Source organism: Tiliqua scincoides, chromosome 10, assembly GCF_035046505.1.
Source record: "Tiliqua scincoides isolate rTilSci1 chromosome 10, rTilSci1.hap2, whole genome shotgun sequence".
NCBI lineage: Eukaryota > Metazoa > Chordata > Lepidosauria > Squamata > Scincidae > Tiliqua > Tiliqua scincoides.
Window position 1 is genome coordinate 24828470 of NC_089830.1, and position 19702 is coordinate 24848171.

At 51.4% G+C, this 19702-nt stretch overlaps 1 protein-coding gene across 1 annotated transcript; it reads right to left on the minus strand.

Annotated features, from left to right (window-relative positions):
* Positions 1–1278: 1278 nt before the first annotated feature.
* On the minus strand, positions 1279–19278 carry BCL3 (BCL3 transcription coactivator). The gene is made up of 9 exons (XM_066638675.1): positions 18030–19278; positions 16472–16637; positions 11949–12057; positions 7881–8082; positions 6126–6214; positions 5821–5898; positions 4112–4279; positions 3324–3444; positions 1279–2413 (listed from the first exon to the last, which is right to left on the minus strand). The coding sequence occupies exons 1-9, from the start codon at positions 18499–18501 to the stop codon at positions 1908–1910; spliced, it is 1911 nt and encodes a 636-aa protein (XP_066494772.1). The 5' UTR covers positions 18502–19278; the 3' UTR covers positions 1279–1907.
* Positions 19279–19702: the final 424 nt, after the last annotated feature.

Consider the following 19702-nt stretch of genomic DNA (forward strand, 5'->3'; position numbering starts at 1 on the left):
AATTCTCTCGCTGGCTATTGGTCATAACAGCTGAACAGAACTTCCAGGTTCAGGGGCAGTCCTATCCCCCCACCCTACAAGCACAGATCTCCGCCTACAGACCAATGTGGGTGTGATTCCCAGATAAGACCAGCTTAACCCCCCCCCCCGCCGAAGCCAATGGGAACAGCAAGCACATTTTGTTTTCTCGCAAGAGTGGAGCTCTCTCTGAGGACAAACGTCCTAGCTTTGCATGCAGCCTCCTACCTCATACCCAGAAGAGACACTTGCAGGCTATGAAAGTAGAAAAATACTTTATTGACAAATTAGAAAAAGACTCTCGCCCCCTCTTTTCCAGCAGGGGATGAGCGGAAGGTGCTATTCTTCAAGTATTGGCTCCCCATAAAAGCAGAGAAGGAAACCAGCAGGAGCAGTGGCATATCTAGGGTGTGGCAAATGGGGACATCTGCCCTGCGCACCACTTGAAAGGGGGTGCCAGGCACAGACTTACCCCTATTCTACCAATGGTGTGTTTCCACACCACAGCCAACGGTGTGTTTTTGCACCACTTTCAGGGGAACTCCAAAAAGAGGTGAATGAACACTATTTTTCCATTCCTTTTTAGGGGGGCTTAGTATCTGCAGATTCACTTGGGGGAACAGGGCTGGCTTCTTCCCCATCTCCCTTTCTCCCTGCCTCTGCGGAAAAAAATTCACTTGGTGGGATGAACAGGGCTGGCTTCCCACTCCATGATCTCTGCCTGGACAGGGGCAGTATTTCAGTGCTTGCCATGGTGCCATTTTCCCTAGATACACCACTGAGCAGGGTGTTGGGGCTCCCCAGAGTTCCAGCTCCTCTTTCTGAAAGGCTACAGAACCGTAGAATAAACCAAGTCAAGAACCACACAAGAATCTTGCCCGTAGGAGGTGAGGTTCAGCAGATTGAGACAAGCTGTCACCTCTGTGACCCTCCCTCGCATTTCAGTGGGCATCCCAGTCCTAGACTGAGCAGGCAGGATGCAGGGACAGGATGAGCCTAGCTCTGTTTTGGGACCACTGCAAAGCAGGCCACAACTTATCCCTCCTTCCCCCCTGCCAAGCTGGCTCTACTGACTAATATTCTCCACCTTTCCAACTTCCTCTAACATCCAAAACCTTCCTGGAAATGCCTGATACTGAAGTCGATTTCTCATTGTCTCTGTGAGCATTCAGAAAATCCCTAAGTTTCCCCCCTTCCCGACACACAACTCTTATTGTCATTCTCCCACCCCCTACCCCCTCCCCCGCAAATGTTTCTCAAATGTGATTGCACTTCCTGAAATGTATTATTTTGTCATCCCTGGGAATGCTACTGGTGAGAGGTCTTTGGACCATCTAATTTTGCATTCAAAGTGCAGCTTTATCTCAGGCTGATCGGGCTACTTGAGAATAAGGGGGTGCAGTACACAACCCTTCCTCCAGTGGGAATGCTACAACCACTTTTTGCGCTAGGAACCCCCCTTGCATAAGGTCTTATGGGGTGATGTTTGGGTCACCCTATCCCCTTGCTATTCTCTCTCCAAAAAATCTGACCTTCAAGGCTCTGAAGACACCCGCCTCGGTGGTAGCCCCAAAAGAGACAGGAGAGCGCAGGTGGACTGGAGGGGCTGCTCAGATAGGCGCAGGGTGCCCCTGGTTTGCAAGGGCTAAGACGACTTCTCAGGCTTGTCATGCGACTTTGCGCACAAAATGCAGAGGGAAGGACGGCCAGTTCACAGGAAGTACAGGCGCCTGGACACCTGAAGCAGCAAACATGCTAAATTTGTGTCAGGAATTTGTAACAGCAGAGCTAGAAATTCTTGGCTGCTTCTGCTGCTTGGTGAAGCTCAGATTCCTTTGGGAACTCTCCCTGTTACGGGACGCAGATCGACGTCCCTCCACCTCCTCCTGTCAGCTGCCTCCAGGCCCGTTCTCCCTGCTATGCGGCCACTGCCCTTCGTGGTCAGTGGTTGGCGGAATCGCCGAGTCCAGTAGCGTCTGTGAGGGGTCCATCCCAGCAACTCTCAGAGGAACCCGACTGGCCAGGGATGCTGCTGTCAGAGGGACGACAGAATGATTCAGGCCAATGGGAAGCAGTTGGAGGGGATGGATGGAAGGATTATGGCCAGGAGTCGCAAAAGGGTAGAGGGCATGAAACGCAGAATTCGCCATGCTCTCACCCAACGGCAAGAAGAACTTGGGTTGGCCTAGAAAGCCCATTGGCTGCTCTGATGCAAGTGGAGACGGGCTTCTTTCCAGTTTCACTCCATGCAAGGGACTCAGGACGGAGGGCCCATTTGTCAACGTCTCCGATTTCTGGATGGCTGAATTTGGGGAGGGCGCCAGCTTCTGAGGCTTCGGGGTCTGTGCCGGGCTGGGAGTGGTGGGGCATGAATCGGGTGAGGCACGCAGCAAGCCTGAGGAGACAACAGAACACTTATGAGCTGAGCTATCCCTAATCAAACAGACACCCAGCTAATTAGTTGGGCCAAAGGGAGGTAGTTAATCGGTTAAGTGGAAATTAATTTGCATCTTATCAAAACTCAATATGAGACATCTTTCTGAGATAACTGAAGTATAAAAACAGAGTGGTTCCCCAACTTACCTGGGTCACAACGCCCCCCACAGCCTCTTCCTGCCTCAGCTGGATCCAGCCACCTTGGATCTCATGAAATTTCATGAGATCCAAGATGGTGGTGGCCAAGCAAACAGGTAGGTGAGGTCACCAGGAACATCCCGCGGTGCCCCTGTAAGTGTGTCAAGGTGCCATGACACACACTTTGGGAACCCCTGGATTAACCTAAGTACAACACGAGTTGATTAACTCATTAACTGGTGGAGGCCATTTTTAATTAGAAGGGCAATGAACTGAAAGCACCCCTAGTTTGTGTTGGTGGCTATTTTTGATCATAATGTGCAAATGCAAACCTGACACCCACTTTAACCCTCTCTGCCAATGCACAGTTGGTTTTGGTTGTAGGCAAACAACAGCTGCCGTTTATTGTGTCAAAAAATTGTGTCCTTGTTGCAATCACACAGCAGAGGCAAACCACAGCCTTGAGCAGTGTGCTCTCTATTTGCAGACCTACAAATCAGAAATGTCCCCCCCCCATTATTCAACTACAGTTGTGGCCAATTCATCTCCAGATGGTCCCCGAACCCCTCTCTTCTCCCACCACAGGATCTCTCCCTATCTCCTCCCCCCCCCCCCGCATTTAACATGGGGTGCAAGAGGGTGCACACATGCTTTCAGTCTGAATTGGACCTGCTTCTGGAGCAAAAAATTAAAATGTGGGTGCCGATCGCTTAGCAGGAGAGATAACTCACTGGTGTGGGAAAGTCGGATGCCAGGAGAGCTGGCTGTGCTGGTTGCTGGTGACGATCCCTCAAGGAGGCTGTCAGGGGGTGGGCCAGAACGTGAGGCCTTTCCTCTCAGGATGTCGATCACCTGGTGAAGGGACGGGAGAGGCCTTTTGAGTTGAGTTTCCATTCCCTGGCAGCCCAGCTTGCTCTGTAGCTTTCATCCTGGACGCCCTATGAGTCAGCTATAGCGCCATCATCCACTCCACGGAATTAGAATAAAGAAAGGAACCCAATCGATCACGTAGGCAGATCGCCTGCCTCAAGTCAGGATGCCTCGTGCCGACCACAGAGCCCGATCAAGACACGTTGGCACAAGGCAGCCAAAATCCACCTGACAGCCACCCAATACAGAAATATACTCATTAATGCGGGGCCCGATCCACCCAGAAGGTTCTCTTGCACAAGCTTTGTTGGAAATCCACGGAAGCAGAGTCGTGCCACCAAACTCCCGCTCACGTTAATGGCTCAACTAGTTTAACCAGAAAGTACGTCCTTCTAATTGTAGAGATTCAATTCCATTCCTGCCCCAACGCACAGAGTGTCTCATTCTAGTTTTATCTCGCCTCTCCCAACTCCTTGTCTATATGGCCTGATCCAGTGGGGCTGTTCTTATGTTCTTATATTATTTATCAAATTTTTGCCGGCACTAAACAGACACACAAGCACGCGAGTCTGCGCTCTTCGAGCACGTGGCCCTGGACTAAATGCAAATCTCAAAAACACGCCCTTATGAAGCTCTGCTTGCTTCTCACCCTCTTGTTCCTGGCCACCATCAGCGGGGTGTCATTGTGGTAGTTCTTGAGGCTGCCGTCGGCCCCGTTACGCACCAGAAGCCGCAACGCGTCCAGAAGACCCCGCCCACTGGCTGCATGGAGGGCCGTGTTCCCCCCGTACGACTGAGCGTTTACATTAGCTCCATGCTGTGAAGTGGGGGGGAAAAACACAAATGTTTATCAAATGGAAAGGGTGGGCTCAGGCAGACACCACACCTTGCACACTCAATTGCAAAGGCCGCTGGACTTAGGGCCCAATCTAATTTAATTTTCCAGTGCTGGGGTAGCTGTGCCAATGGGGCGTGCGCTGCGTCTGTGAGGCTTCCTCAAAGTATGGGAACATTTTTTCCCTTACCATGGGGACACATTGCAGCTGCACAGTGCTGGAAAGTTGGATAGGATTGGGCCCTTAATGCATACATGGTTGAGGAAGGTTTGGGATGGGACACATCTGGGGGGAGAAATCTGCTTTAAGATTGGCCTGTGATACAGGCATCTCCCTGTATCTATGGAACCTGTCCTTGGTTTCTTTTATCCGCAATTCACAAATTCCCCGTCGCACTCATGACTCACTTCTCCACTTGCAAACACTTTGCAAAAGTTTTTTTGCTTCGCTACTGAACGCTGTGATAAAGGAAGTGGACAGTGAGATCGCAAGACTCAGAGGGTGCAATCCTAACTAGCTTTGCAGCACTGGCATAGCCGTGCCAGTGGGGCATGTGCTGCATGCTGCAGTTGGGGGGCAGTCACGGAAGCCTCCTCAAGGTAAGGCAATGTTTGTTCCCTTACCTTGGAGTTGCATTGCCCTTACCTCAATGCTGGAAATTTGGTTAGGATTGCGCCCATAGTTGCCCGGACTAGTACTTAAGGAGGCAACAGTGACAACGCTAGCAGGAAGTGGACAACAGAGGAAGCAGACGGCGAGAACGCTAGACTTCACTTCCTGTTAGCACCCTCACTGTTGCCTCCTGTAGTGTTAGCCTGGCAGCTTTGAGTCTAGTTATCTCACTGTCCATATTCCTCAGAATTCTGCAGCAAAGCATAAGAACATAAGAACAGCCCCGCTGGATCAGGCCATAGGCCCATCTCGTCCAGCTTCCTGTATCTCACAGCGGCCCACCAAATGCCCCAGGGAGCACACCAGACAACAAGAGACCTGCCTCCTGGTGCCCTCCCTTGCATCTGGCATTCTGACATAACCCATAGTGAAAAGAACCCTTACTTTTACAAAATGTTTGCGAGCAAAGAGAGGAGAGCCATGAGTTTAATGGGGGGATGTGAATAGGGTTTGCTGCTATCCACAGTTTCCGGTATCTGCGGAAGCAGTAGGAACCTATCCTCTGTGGCAATGGAGGGGACACCTTTATTCATTTCATATCATTTTTAGGCCATTTTTTTTTTGTTTGCAATTCTGCATGTGAAGAGTTTGGTCCATAGGTGCTGAATTCAGATTCCCAAAGATCCATGCTTTCCTTTTAATTTGTAAAAAGGAAAACTTCTAGTCTTCATGATGCTGGAGGGCCAATTGAAAGGGCACAGGCGGCCAGGCGTCTTGGCTCTTGAATGGTGATCGACTGCAGCCCAGAGAGGTTTGCGTTAATTGCATTCGCCTGGAAAGTACTGTTTTTCCAACCCTAAAGGGACCTCCAGCGCTTAGGTGTAGGAGTGAGGTGAAAGAGCAACGTTACCTGCAGTAGCAACTCCACCATTTCGAGATTGTTGTTCTCTACAGCGTGCAGCAATGGAGACCGCCCACTCTTAATATCCTGAAAGACAGGATGCAACCTGTAAGCTTCTCTTACAAAAGGCACTTTTGCTCACAGGGGAAAAAGCAATATAAAGCTTGCAAATTCCTGGACAAGAAAATTCAGTTTCATTTGGCAAAGAACTGGGGGTTCCTCCTCTCTCTCTGACACCCCCGCATCACACAGCACAGAAGACCCACAGAAGTGCCCAGATCCAATTCAGCCTCCCTCTTGAATCCTGTACATACCACAGCATCCACATCTGCCCCACGGTCCAGCAGAGTCAGGATTATGTCGTGATTAGAGATGGCGACAGCCACGTGAAGGGGGGTGAAGCCTGCAGAGGGGGAGAGACAGAGAGAGAATTGGTACATTTTAAGGATGGGAGGGTACCTGCAAGTGTCTCATTTGCCCTAGCCCACCCACTCACTGCTCCAATAAAACTGCTAGGTAAGGGATAGAAAATAAAACAATCAGGATCGTAATGCCTGGATGTCAATCTCTGAATATGTTTGAGATCAAATAATCAAGGAGTTGGACCACCTTCCCTAAAAATTTTTTGTAGTGTTTGAGGATTTTTCATTTGGAAAAAACAAAAAAAAGACAAGTGGGAGGACATGATGAGGTTTACAAAAATGATGCCTGGTGTGGAGAAAGTGGCTACAGAGACATTTTTCTCCCTCCAGTAATTCTATAATTCATGGCCAGCTTAGAAAACTGATCAGCAGGAGAGCTGGAGCAGACAGAAAGCTATTATTTGCACAGGGTATCATTAATTTGTAGATTGTGGTGACGGCCGCTTAGCTAAGACAGCTTTAAAAAAACAGTGCGCAAACACCCCCCACACCTTTCAAAAGATATTTGGGTCTATATCTGGGGACACTGGTGTAAAATCACCACATGTTAACCAGAGCGAGAACGACGTGAAAGTTCTGGCTTGCTGGCATTTAAACACCATGCAGAATAAAGAAAATGTTCAATGGCTATCATCAGAATGCTAGTGTTGCAGAACAGCTAAGGTGGATACGATACAGGGCAACACTCTTGTGTTCAGTAGCACTGGAAACCAATATTTAAAAAGGGAGTGCGGATGACTAATATAACAATAATAATAACAGGCCCAGTAATTGTCATAATTAGGTTATCTCAGTAACCCGAGGTGGAGTTAATATTGCGGTCTGTTAAGTAACCACTCAGGTTTTAATCATGCAATTTTGGAAAAACAAATAAAAGGAGACAATGAAAAGGCAAGCAATGGGAAAATAAAAGTTGGGCAGCAATTAGTCGCATGCGGTCAACTTGTGTATCAAATCTGGCCTACTGGTGCAGCAGGAGAAGGATGTAGAATTGATTGCACCAAGAAAATATGTTTGATCAGGTAAAAAAAACTTCCTGAAAGTAAACAAGTGGCACATCAGAGAGAAAGGTGAATCTGGCCCCATCTTCTCCCTTCAGCACTAGCCTTGACTTGCACGTTCTTTTTCCAAAACAGGAGAGTACTCAAAAATGTGATACCCTGCTTTCTGTTGGGGGGTGGTACAGTCCACTTGACCAGTCCTCTACCACCTCACTCAGCTGCCATATGAATGTAGACCAGACCAGGCATACTAGGAAAGAACAGACCACTTGGGATGGATGGATGGATGGATATGACGGTACAATACGGCACCAACATGGCACTGGTATGTTTAATGGCATAAGCGATAAGCTGTACAGATATCCAGCCAGGGTTAGGATCCTGGGAAGTGATCCCAGTTCCCATTATTCAGTCCTTATTGCCTTGCCTCTCCTGTTCACCTCTCTTATTGTAAGCTTCTTGGGGCAGGGACCTACCTATCTCGCACAAACTGCAAAAAGCCACATGCAGCAAAGGTGCTGTACAAACTACAGCGATAAGAGCTCTTAATTTGGTAGGGGAAAAAAACCAACAGCAACAAAAGCCCTGTTCAGTCCTGATTTCCCCCCTGCACAGTCCCATTTTTCCACAACCCTTCTGCACTCACCCTCAAAGTTTCGGGCCTCTAGATCCAGTGGGGAGGGGCTTCCTTCCAGCAACTCCCGCAGGCAATGGAGGCTGCCATGTTCACAGGCAAGATGCAGGGCGGTTTGTCCATTCCGGTCCAGCACCATCGGCGATGCTCCATGAGATAGCAGCAGCTTCACCAGTGTTGGCTGGGCTGTGATGACTGCCAAGTGTAAGGGAGTCTGGAATTGGGGGGCACAAAAGGCCAACTGTGAATACCATTCATTGCTGGGGTGAGTGTGGGTTTGCACGTTTACAAGAGTAAAGGCAGGGTTTCTGGTTTCACACGCTCCTTGGCATGCCTCCTCAGAAGTAAGCCTTACTGAATTCTTAGAAAACATGCACAGTAGCACAGTAAGTCTGAAAACATATGCACATTTACATGAGAGTAAGTCCAACTGAATGCCGCCCACCTTTTTTTCTGAGCAAGTATATTTAGGATTGCGGTACAAAGTTGCCAGTATGGCAGAGCAGTTTGATTCCTCAAAGCATTAACCACCAGCAAGACTATGCAATTCAGTGGTTGGAGCTGGACTACAAGCACAGAGACTTGGGTTCAAACCCACTCAACCATGAAGCTCAGAGGCTGTTGCAAGGTCATTCAAGCTCACCCAGTATCTCCCTGGCTAACCTACCGCACAGGTGTGCTGTGTGGATTCAATGAGGGGCAAGGAGCATGTATGCCACATAGAGCTCTTGGGGGGGGGCAGCAATATAGAAATGTAATTTTAAAAATAGAATTAAACTTTTAAAAAACGGTTTCTTTAAACTTTTAAAAAAGGATTTCACTTTTAAGGTGTCAGTAGTTGTAGTTATAAAGCACCATTAAACAGGTGACCCAATGCCACAAGAGTTTTGCAATACTGTATTATTATTTTTTTTGAAGTTTCTAGTCCTCATGAACAGCAAAGAAGAGCTTACGGTTAGAAGAGAAGCAAACTGAGGGCTTCCAGAGATGAGAGGGCAGAAGGACCTCATTCTGGAATCCACTCAGCCCCATATCACATGCCCCAGTTTCCTTTTGCTTACATCCACCCACCAGTATTACCCAAGAGCCATTCCTCCATTCCCCTTCTTCTTTTCTACTCTCCCCCACAGCCCTGTGTTGCATCTTCAGTTTCACATTCACACTGCACACGCACAAAACATTGCATCAGACACATCACGTCGTGAGAACCTTAGCTTTCCTTGCCTCAACAGATGAAAGCAAAACTAAGTCCCTAGTCCTCAAGGTTGCAAAGGCAGGCTTAAAAGTGTGACCAACGCGGGCAGGGAAACAGCTGGTGACATCTTGGAATCCAGTGTGCTCGGTAACTCTTTCCCGATCTCCATCCCCACCGCACACAGAAAGGAATAAAAGCAAACTGGTGCCATGTCAGCAAAAATCCCCCCCCCCCAAAGCCTGAAAGGCATGTGGGGGTTCTGAAAACAGACACCCCCCAATTAGCTGCCATTCATTCTGAAAACAAATTAATGCTCTTCTTATTAACCAGCTTCCCCTTATATCACAGCTACTGGATCTCTGGAGTACTGGATCGCTGGAGAGCTGTGAGCCAGCTGGGGCAAGGTGGGGAGATGGAGTTTGCCACTGTGGACATTTCATGTGGGGTTGCTTATGGCAGGAGAAAGATCCTTCTGCGCTACAGGCCACTTCTGGGTACTGGCAGGCAAATGAATGCCCCCTTTCCTCTCTCTCCTGTTGCTCTGCCGCGACATCTCTGGCTGGGAAGGACTGCACAGCCTCTCGCAAATACGAGTGTCGAGGTGCAACATCTTACGCACCCAGCTAACCAGAGGAAACCCATTTGGTTCCCACAGAGGCAACCACATCCCCCGGCACCTGCCTGCACTGACGCAATCAGATGCTTCTCAGAAAGGGACGGAGCTGGTGCGAGAGCAGCGTTTATGAGAAACAGGCAGGGGAATGGCAGCAGGTCAGGGGCAGGTTGTGATCAAGAACTGATACGGGGAGGGGGAAAGCAAGGCTCCCTTTCTTCTCCACCTGGTGTGCGCAGAACACAACAGGCTCTTCAGCAGAAATGCATCGCGCTCTCAGATAAATCAGCACACATGTGACTTGAGAAGGCATTTGGTAAAGGTAATCTCTTAAGAGATTTGGTAAGGCTCCTTCAGTGTGTCCTCCATTGTTAAGTGTAGGGTCCTGCCTCAGTTGTTAAGTATGGGATCCTAGAGCTAGGAAGGGCTCTTTGCTCAAAAGGTCAAGCATTTCTTTAAGGAAAAAGGAGCCAACGTTGACGCTGCCAACATACGAAGCCTCGCTACGAAGGCACTAAAAGGCCGGGCAAGCACTAAAAGACCAAAATGACGCATCATCTGCCCACCTTGCTGGGTTGCCGAGAGGATAAAAATGCAGGGAGAAGAGGACGACATGCACCACCCTCAACTCCTTGCAGGGAGGGGAAGGATACAAATGTGATAAATGGGAAAGACTGTGAGTGATCGACACGCCCGGGCTGCATTTCTGACGCCTTAAAGCAGTGGGGTGGAGGGGGGTGGGCTGTCCGTTTGAAGAGCTCCCCAGCGAGATTCACCCTGGTACCACGACAAGCAGCTCAGACATCTGCAGCGGGCAGGTTATCCTGGAGACCAGGGGCACGAAATGACAGTTTTCTACCTGTTGCAGATGCACCTTAAATCCGACCCCTCCCTGGCTCTACCTGCGGCAGTGAAGCCCTGGCCTCTTAAGCAGACAGATGCCTAGTCATGCACAGCAAGCAAAGGACACGTGTGCACACTTGCGCAGTGCCACAAAGTTACCAAGGTGCCGATTTCACCCTCCCACCCTCCATTTCCTGCAGTCTCATCACCAGGTGTTCCTGCTGCAAACACAGTCCTGCTGACCACGGGGAACTGCCTTCTGCTCTCTCTTGTCAACACATTGAGGAAGTTGCCTGGGGCTGGCTGCTAGGCTGGGCAAGGGAAAGTCCCTAGGTGGGAGAGGGAAAGGTACAAATGGCTGGGAATCGCACGTCCTCTTTCCTCTGCTCATACTGCTGCCTGCCTGGTGGCACTTGCTAGATTGGGCCGTCCCGCAACAGGTTCTGCCCCATGATGCAGTTCCCCCTCCCCAGGGCCAATCTTAGGAGCTGCGGGAGCCAACTGGAAACATTTTTAGAGGGGCTCCAGGTTCACAGCCAAGGTCTGTAGAATCGGAGAAGTATCAATAACATTTCGTATAGACTTTATACCTCTACGGTAGATCGGAAAGCAACCAAAATGTGTGCTTCACAAGTGCATGTGAGTTAACGGACCAAATGGACCTAGGGACATTGTAATATAAAATTGCAATTTTATTGCACACATGCCACAAGTAAACACACAAAACGTGCAGATTACCTTTGAAAAGTAAATAGTTACCAAACCCCTTGCCTAAATACCTGCAAAGTGATTTCGTAAAAATATTCATTTTATTTTAATTTTTTTTTGCCTGTGTGTGGGGGGCCCTTAGGCGCATGGCCCAGCTGGGATCAATTGGTCCAACTGACTTAAAGCCGGCTGGCCGACCTCTCCCCTTGCAACTAAGGATTCACTGCCATTTTAGGACAGCCCTGCCTGTACCGCAACCAATTCTGCCCCAGGCTGCAGAAGGCAAAGTCTCCCTGCCTCCATCTGCCAGCTGGCTCCTACCTGCTCCCGGCATTTTTCAAAGCTAAAATTCTGCACCAACGAAAGCTCAAATCCCGCAAGCTCTGCATGGCAGGAATTTATCCAAATCCATTGGTTCTCCAGAATTTAATTTTACTTCTAGTTCTGGGGGCAGGGACAAGATGTTGTGCAGGGCACGAAAGCCTCGCCGCCTCCCAACACTGGAAATCTGGTTTAGCAGCAATTCCTCTGTGTTTCAAGACCTTGCAGCATTTTCAAGCTTATCTGAACAGGCTTGAGGACCAGAAACTTTTTAAAAAAATTTTTTACAAGCAGAGATTCTTAACATACAGAATTCTGTTTCACCCAGAACCCTCTTGAACAGGAAAGACATCCACTTACAGCACCCTAAGGCTCAGCCCTCCCCATCGCCCAAACCAACCTGTCGCAGGTTGTTGAAGATGTCCAGGTCTCGCTGTCCCTGATGGAAGAGGGCCACCAAATGCCGGGCTGCCAACAGGTTCCCCTGAACCACAGCGATATGGAGGGGGCTAGAATGGGATGGAGAAGCAGGCCGTCAGTGGTGCGAGCAAGACTTCCATCGCATTTGGCTGCACCCGTCCCCCAGAGCTCCACGCTCCACACGAACCCTGCTCTGCATTCCATCTCCTTGCCAGGCAGGTCCTGCAGGTGGTAAAACAGACTGTGGAATCCCCTCCCCAGGGAAAGACGCCCCTTCGCATTTTTTATTGTCTTTCAAGAATACGACAATCTCAGTGGGTTTTTTAAACCTATCCTACAGCAGTGATTTTCAATCTTTTATTGTCTCATGACACACTGGCAAGGTGCTAAAATTGTCAAGGCACACCAATCGTTTTTTGACAATTGACAAGACACAGCATGCTGCAGGTGGGGGCGCACATCTCCAGTGACACTACTAATAAATGGCCCTCTCCCAAACTCCTGTGGCACATCTGTGAACCAACTGGGGCACACCAATGTGCCATGACACATTGGTTGAAAATCGCTGTCCTAATGCCCCTAACTTGTGGCTCTCTTTTGACTTACGAGCTTATTTCAATCCAATATTTCTACTGCTCTTTCACTGTCTGACTCACTGAATGGTTTTCTTTGTACATTTCTGTTTGAAACTTGGCACATTAAAAATAACAGAAAAGTGGAATTATTATTATAATAAAAACAGATTTCAGGGAAACAAAAGTCCTTTAGTCCTCACCCAATCCTTCCCCCCCCCCCCAAAGAAAACCTCAAGGCCACAAACCCTATGCCCTACCCTGGGTGAAGCCCCATTGAATACAGCTGAATTTACTTTCAAGACAGCATGCACAGGGCTGGGCAGAACATTGTTTTCTTACATGCACCCCTTGTTTCTCTTTGCCCCTGACCAGGGATCCGCACATTTGGGCCTCCCCCTCTTCCCCAGTTCTGTGGCATGCACAAAAACCGGGAGGGGGGAAAGGAGAAGTATTTTGACTGCCTCCAAGTCAATCCTTGCTGCGTCCTTCAAAAGCTGACTTCCTCCCGTCTCCATCCCTAGTTCTCTGAAATTCATGGAGAACTCTGAGAAGGGGAATTTTGTGTGGGGTGTATCTGGAAACTGCCAGAGACTGTATAAATGAATAATCAGAGTCCTGAGGTGTGGTTCGAAGGCACTTTGATGCAACCACCTGCAGCAGCGAGGCCAGTCTGGCCAGAGCTTGGAAGGAAGAGCACCTGAGAACCCTACATGCACACTGCCTTGGGCTCAATTGCAGAAGGGCTTGTCGCTCAGTGGTAGAGCACATGGAAGGTCCCAGACACAATCCTTGGCACGTCCAAGCTGGACTGGGAAAGACCCCTCTTCTGAAACCCTGGAGAACCGCTGCCAGACAATATTGAGCTAGACCACTTGGGTCCCTGGCTGAGCTGGAAGCAGCTTCATATGAGCCTGGCTTCACAGAGCCAGGATGGAGGAGTGGTTCAGTTCAAATCCCCATGAATTCCTGGGTGAACTCCAGATCATGAATTCCAAGGGAATCCTGGGTGACCTTGGGCCAGTCACCATCTCTCAGCCTCACCCACCTCACAGGGTTGTTGTGAAGACAAAAGGAGGGGAGGAATTGTGTACACATCACCCTGAGTTCCTTGGAGGAAGGGTGGTATACAACAAAAATGAAAGCGTACGCAGGCACCACCATCACGGGATGACAGGGTCTTTACTCTACATGTGGTTGGTCTGTGGAACTCCTTGCCATAGGATGTGGTGACGGCATCCGGCCTGGACGCCTTTAAAAGGGGATTGGACAGGTTTCTGGAGGAAAAATCCATTATGGGTTACAAGCCATGATGTGTATGTGCAACCTCCTGATTTTAGAAATGGGCTATGTCAGATGCAAGGAAGGGCACCAGGATGCAGGTCTCTTGTTGCCTTGTGTGCTCCCTGGGGCATTTGGTGGGCTGCTGTGAGGTCCAGGAAGCTGGACTAGATGGGCCTATGGCCTGATCCAGCGGGGCTTCTGTTCTTAGGGATATCTCCCAAATTGCAGCGGGGGATGAAGTGCATGAAGGGTCAGGCAACCCACACTGATGCAACCTGGTTGCATTCTCCAGAGTGCCCTGCCCCCCAACCTGCACCCCCCCCCCAAGGTCAAACGGTGCTGCACAGAGCACCAGATGACTTCACAGAAACACTCTCTCTACTCGTTTACAATAAAACGAAACCGCCTTATCACCTCAGGGCCAAACCCACAGCCGAGGGAAGGGCTTTGGGGGCACAGGCTTCCAGTAAGAACAACCGGCTCTGCCGTGACCTTCGCTTCCTGTCTCTCGAACCCAGGCTGCTGTCTCACCACAGGAGCTCCCAGTGTGGGGAACTTCCTTACAGCAGTGTCAACAACAGGCTCCCAGATCAGGCTTGGCTAACCAGCCAGCCTCTCTTCCCCCAAGAGCTCTCTTGTGGCTTGCAAAACAGGCAGCACCCTGCAAGGCCCCCCCCCCAATCGGGGTGACACTGCTCAGGGAGGGGCAGGAAGACTGTGGTGTGTTCCACTCCACACACCCCAAGCCTGACTACAGTTCATCTCTTCCCGTCGCCCCATTCCAGTAAAGGGGACTGAGCTGCCAAGTCTTACACAGAGGAGAAACGTCAGCAGACAGGGGGGAGTGGCAAGGGTGGGGTTTGCGGGGGGGGGGGGGTTGCGCTGTTGTAGCACAGCCAGGGGATTCCCCTTGCAGCTCAAATTGGCCCTGTTTTAAAGAGTAGCAGGAACTGCAGTCAGGGTGACTGCAGAAGAGAAGCCGAGGCACTTAACCGCATAAAAACGTCCCCCAGTGGAGAGCAAGGAAAGAAACCATTTCTTTTAAGAAGCATCGTGTTGCTGGATTGGGTTAGAACAGGGGTGTCCAAAGATTTTGGCAGGAGGGCCACATCACCTCTCTGACACTGTGTCGGGGGGCCGGGGGGGGGGGAAAGAATTAATTTACATTTATAATTTGAATAAATTTACATCAGTTTACATAAATGAATATATTAAAGATGAACTTATATGAATGAATGAAGGTCTTGCAATAGCTCAAGGCCTATAAAAGGCTTTGCATAAAGCAAGACTGGCCTTTTCTTTGCTGCCGCTACTGCACCACAGACGTGAAACAACAAGCAGTTGAGGGAGCCCTCATCCCACAGCTCACATGAGAGGTCAAACAGTTGCCCTCATGCTGAGAGCAGTTGCGTCGGGCCAGTGTGGGCTCCAACAAATCTCCGGAGGGCCAGAGGCTCATTGGAGACTGGGGGCTCCCTGAGGGCCGCACTGAGAGGCCTCGAGGGCTGCAAGTGGCCCCAGGGCCGGGGTTTGGTCACCCCTGGATTAGAAGCATCTTGTGTTCTTTCCAAAAGTGGCTAGCCAGGCACCTCTAGAAGCTCACAACCAGGACATTACAGCCGTCCTCTCTTAGTCCCAAGCAATGGATATACTGCTCCTGCACAGGGAGGCTCCACACAGGGCTAGCAATGGGCTGTTATCCACAACAGCCAGTTCCCATCCATGCGACAAAATTTCCTTAAGATGCAAAGCAGAATGACATCCCCACCATCATCATTAATTGCTTGTCTGTTCTGGGAGTGGAGTACTTTCCTTTAGCCCGTCCTGAACCGAGGGACCGTCAGCTTCAGGGAATTACCCTGAGTTCTAGTTTTATGAGAGAGGAGGGAAGGCCAGCTCATGCAGTGGGGATATGCAGTACGTGACATCTCTGAATGTGGGAGTTTTGTGTTCAAATCTCAGGGAGGAAAATTTTTACATGGACAAAAGATCCACCTGCATATACAGTATTTAAAGTTACACTGCAAAAGAAGGCAGCATGTTTTGGGGCAATTAGCAATATCAGCACCATATCCTACTCTCTTCTTTACCAGTAATGGAGTTGGAGCCATTGATATGCACATCTGCGCACAGGCCCATTTCATTGATTATAGCAAGACTCACTGAGGCTGAAACCAAGTTTTGCAGCAGCAAACAAGAGTCCCAACACCTGTGTTTGCAAATTGCAAGGGGGGAAGTGGCATTTGCAAGGGGGTACTGGTGGGCTAAAGGTGCTTAACTTCCTCCCCTTCTCTTCGCAAATGGTGTCCATAGAGTGCATCTTCTATCCACGCGACTGGGCTGATCTGGCCCAGAAATACAGGCGGTGAGATTTGGTTTTCATAAAAGACTTAAACCCTGGGCTCATTTCTAGTGCCAGGGGGACTCAGCCCTGCAACAGGATAGATAAATGATGCCTCTGGGCAAGCGCAGAGAGTTTATCACTTTCAGACCAGAATGTATTTCTTCTCAGAATCCCCCCAGGCCTGGCTTACTGCCTGCGAAAACCCAATTTTTTTGAGACCTTATAACAGATATGACCGCCTTTTTCATTCCACTGTCTCTTCCCCGCCAATCCCTCCCCACTGGCAGAAGGCCCCCCCCTTACGTGTCTCCGTCTTCATCTTGCTTAGTTGCTGTGGCAATGTCCAAAGCTAGCTGGGCTTGTAGTGGGCAGATGAGAGAGTAAGGAGTGGGGACTCCCAGCAAGGGGTGGGGGGCCATGGGGTGCAACATAGGAGACAGCTCCGGTGTCAGGAAGGAGCCGGCCAGACCTGAGGCAGGGAAAGAAAAGACAAACAGAAAAGAGGGATGAGACAAAAAGCCCCTTACCACCTCCACCTAGGGGCTCCAATGAGATCTGGGGCATGAATGCAGAGCTGGGAGGGGATGTTCCCTGGCAGATGGAGGTCTCAAGAGGAGCCGTCTATGTGCATTTTGAAAGCATTTGCTGTAGCTATACTCTGTGTGTGTGTGTGTGTGTGTGTGTGTGTGTGTGTGTCTGTGTGTGTGTTTTCCACCACACTATCTCAGAACCACTAAAAATACGGCGCTGCTGGTGGCTACGGTTTGGTGACTCCCCGCCCACAGCCATCCTGGCAGTGGCAGCTTGGTTTTGCTCAGGTTGGTTAGGTAAGACACATTTGGATAGGGGCGTGGGTCAAAACCACCTGCCCCAGGCCTCGACTGAAGGCTCAGCTCTTCCTCACCTGGCTCACGACTGACTTTAGCCCAGTTACTACCTGACTTGAAAGGATTTTCGGTCACCCCCCCAACACACACACACACACACACACACACACACACACACACACACACACACCCCAGTTTGATCTCCTCCCAAGATAAGTGGATTCAAGGGGGTTACCTGAAGCAAACACCTTAGCAGGCCTCATGGATGAGCCAGACCTGAACACAGGTATTTGCTGCTCCTAAACTGCACTCCAAATTCTCCACTGGAGGAAAGGCCTTTGTCTGACCTTTCGAGGCGGCTGGCATCAAGCAGTGAGCAGTGACATGAACTCAGAACCCGGCACTGTCTTTTTGCTATCAGTTGGTCTACTAGCAAAACCCAGTACTCCTTTTGCACGTTTTGAGTGCTTAAGCTGCTCTGTAAACACAATTTTGGGAACAACGATCTTGAGAGGTAGGCTTGCCTTGTTATCCCTAAAGGGCAGAAAGCAAGCTTTGGATCCTCAACAGCCTGCCAATGACCACCTAAGCATGGTCAGCAAGCAATGACCCATGGTCAGGGTGCCATTTGTATTGAAGATGCCCAGACCCCCAGGGCAGTTCTTTGAGCTACAAAGAACTCTGACTCTCTGGGTGCCTCTTTCTCTCTGGGTGCAAGCTCACCAACACCGCTTTCATCTGCCTACTCCACAAATACTCCCTGACATGATATTTCTCACATTTCCCCCTTGCTGGCCCCTGTAGCGGGGGACTTTGACATCTTCAGGGGCCAAACCTCCTCCAAACCTTCTGGGAATTAGAAAGCATCCTATAGGGATGAGCCTTGCTCCGGCACCCTGGAAAGGAAGCCCTGACAGCTGAGGGTGCGTCAGGAAGGAAACGGGTGGTAATCTCTCAGGGCAAAGGTGAGTGCGAGTCAAGAATGAGGGGTGGGGGTGGAGGAAGGGTAGAAAGAAAGGTGCTGGGGTTCTTACCTGGGTAACAGCCAGTCGTGGGTACCCTGGGGTAGGTGACCGAGACGTAAGGAGAGCAGTAGCCCTTGAAGTGGGTGCCCCACAGCCCCATCTCCCCCTCGCCGCTCTCTGTCTTGGGGACCTTGCCAGCTAGTGGCCCCTGCGTGTCCTCGTCTGCCCCCTGCACGGGGTAGTAGCGGCGTTTCCGCAGGGGCAGGGAGGTCTCAGCCTTCTTCTCCCCCTCCAGCCCTTCTTGGGGGGAGGCCACCGTCTGCGTCCCAGGCAAGACCGCTCCAGAGCCAGGCTGACCCAGGCCCTCCAGCTCTCCTGAGGGCTTGGGGGTCAAGGGTGCCCTGGTGCTCCAGGAGGCCTCCACCTCCAGGGAGGGTCCTCTGCTGTCTCTGGGAGAAACCACACCAGCAGGAGGGGCCCCTCGGCCCTGGCCCTCTCCCTTCCTCGAAGTCCGCAGGTCCACAGGTAACTCGCCTGCCATGTCCACAGATTCCTGTTGTCACCAGCAATGACTTCTGCAGGGCTCTTCAGCGCCACAGCCAGGGGGGTGCCCACCTGGAGAGCTCTCCTTGGCTCACCATCAGTTCACCATCGCAGTAAATTCTCTTGCTTCTGGAGAGCACCAAAAAGCCCCCCAAAACTTGGGGGGGGGGTGCGAGGCTCTCCGCTTTGGGCCACCAGTGGACGGGGCCCCTCTCCAAGCACCCCAATCTGGAGATCTCCCTGGCGCCCAACAGCCAAGGGCCAGGTGATCACACCTGAGTGCTTTCTTCCCAGGAGGTGCAGGGCAGGTGGGAGGTCATCCTCTTCTGGCACCAGCAGTCCGGCCTGGCCCAGATCAGCGTGCGGGGGGGGGGCAGAACCAGCGCCAGACCCTCCCCCAAACAAACACCCCCCTCCGCCGCTGGGTCCTGGGCAGGGGGTCAGCAGGCCGGCTCTGGGCGCGCCTTCCCTGCCAAGCGCCCGGCGGGCTGGCAGCGGGTGGGGGCCGGGTGGGTGGGCAGCGGCGCCCTCCGTGCCCCGCGAGTGGATCGCGAGTGGTGCCGCCCGCCCTCCGCGGGAGAGGGAGGAAGGAAGCCGGGACTTCCCCGCCGGCTCAGCTGAAGACTCGGGACTTTCACAGACGCCTCTTACCGGCCTCCCCTCCCCGGGGGAGTTCCGCCTCCAGCTCCGCCCTCCCACTGCTGCTGCTGCTGCTGCTCCCCCCTGCCCCGGCGGGGGCGATCGGGGAGCCCCGCTGCCCGGCGCAGTGCCAGCTCCCAGGCGCGGGCGGCGCTAGATCGCCCTCTTTCCCGGACTCTCCCCTCCCCGTCGGGCTGCTGCGGAGCCCCTCCCAGGGAGGAGGCCATCGGGTGCATGTCAGAGGCGGGTTAACCCTTTCCTCCTCCGGCCGGGTCTTCCCCCACCGAGGGGCTGCCTGCGCGCAGCGGCGTAGCTGGGGGGGGCCAAAACAGTTAGGCGGGGAGGCTCCCGGTAAAACTGAGTGCTTTGCCCCCCTCTAGTGACGCCACCGCTTGGCTCCCCGCCTGGAATGGCTCCCAAGGTGAGGGGCTGCTTGCCCACTGCGGGGAGGCTCCATGCCAAACTTAGTGCTTTGACCCCCCCAAGCTACGCCACCGTTTTGCGCACACCCCCAAGACGTGTGCGGTATATACGGTACGGTATATACGGTACGGTGGCGT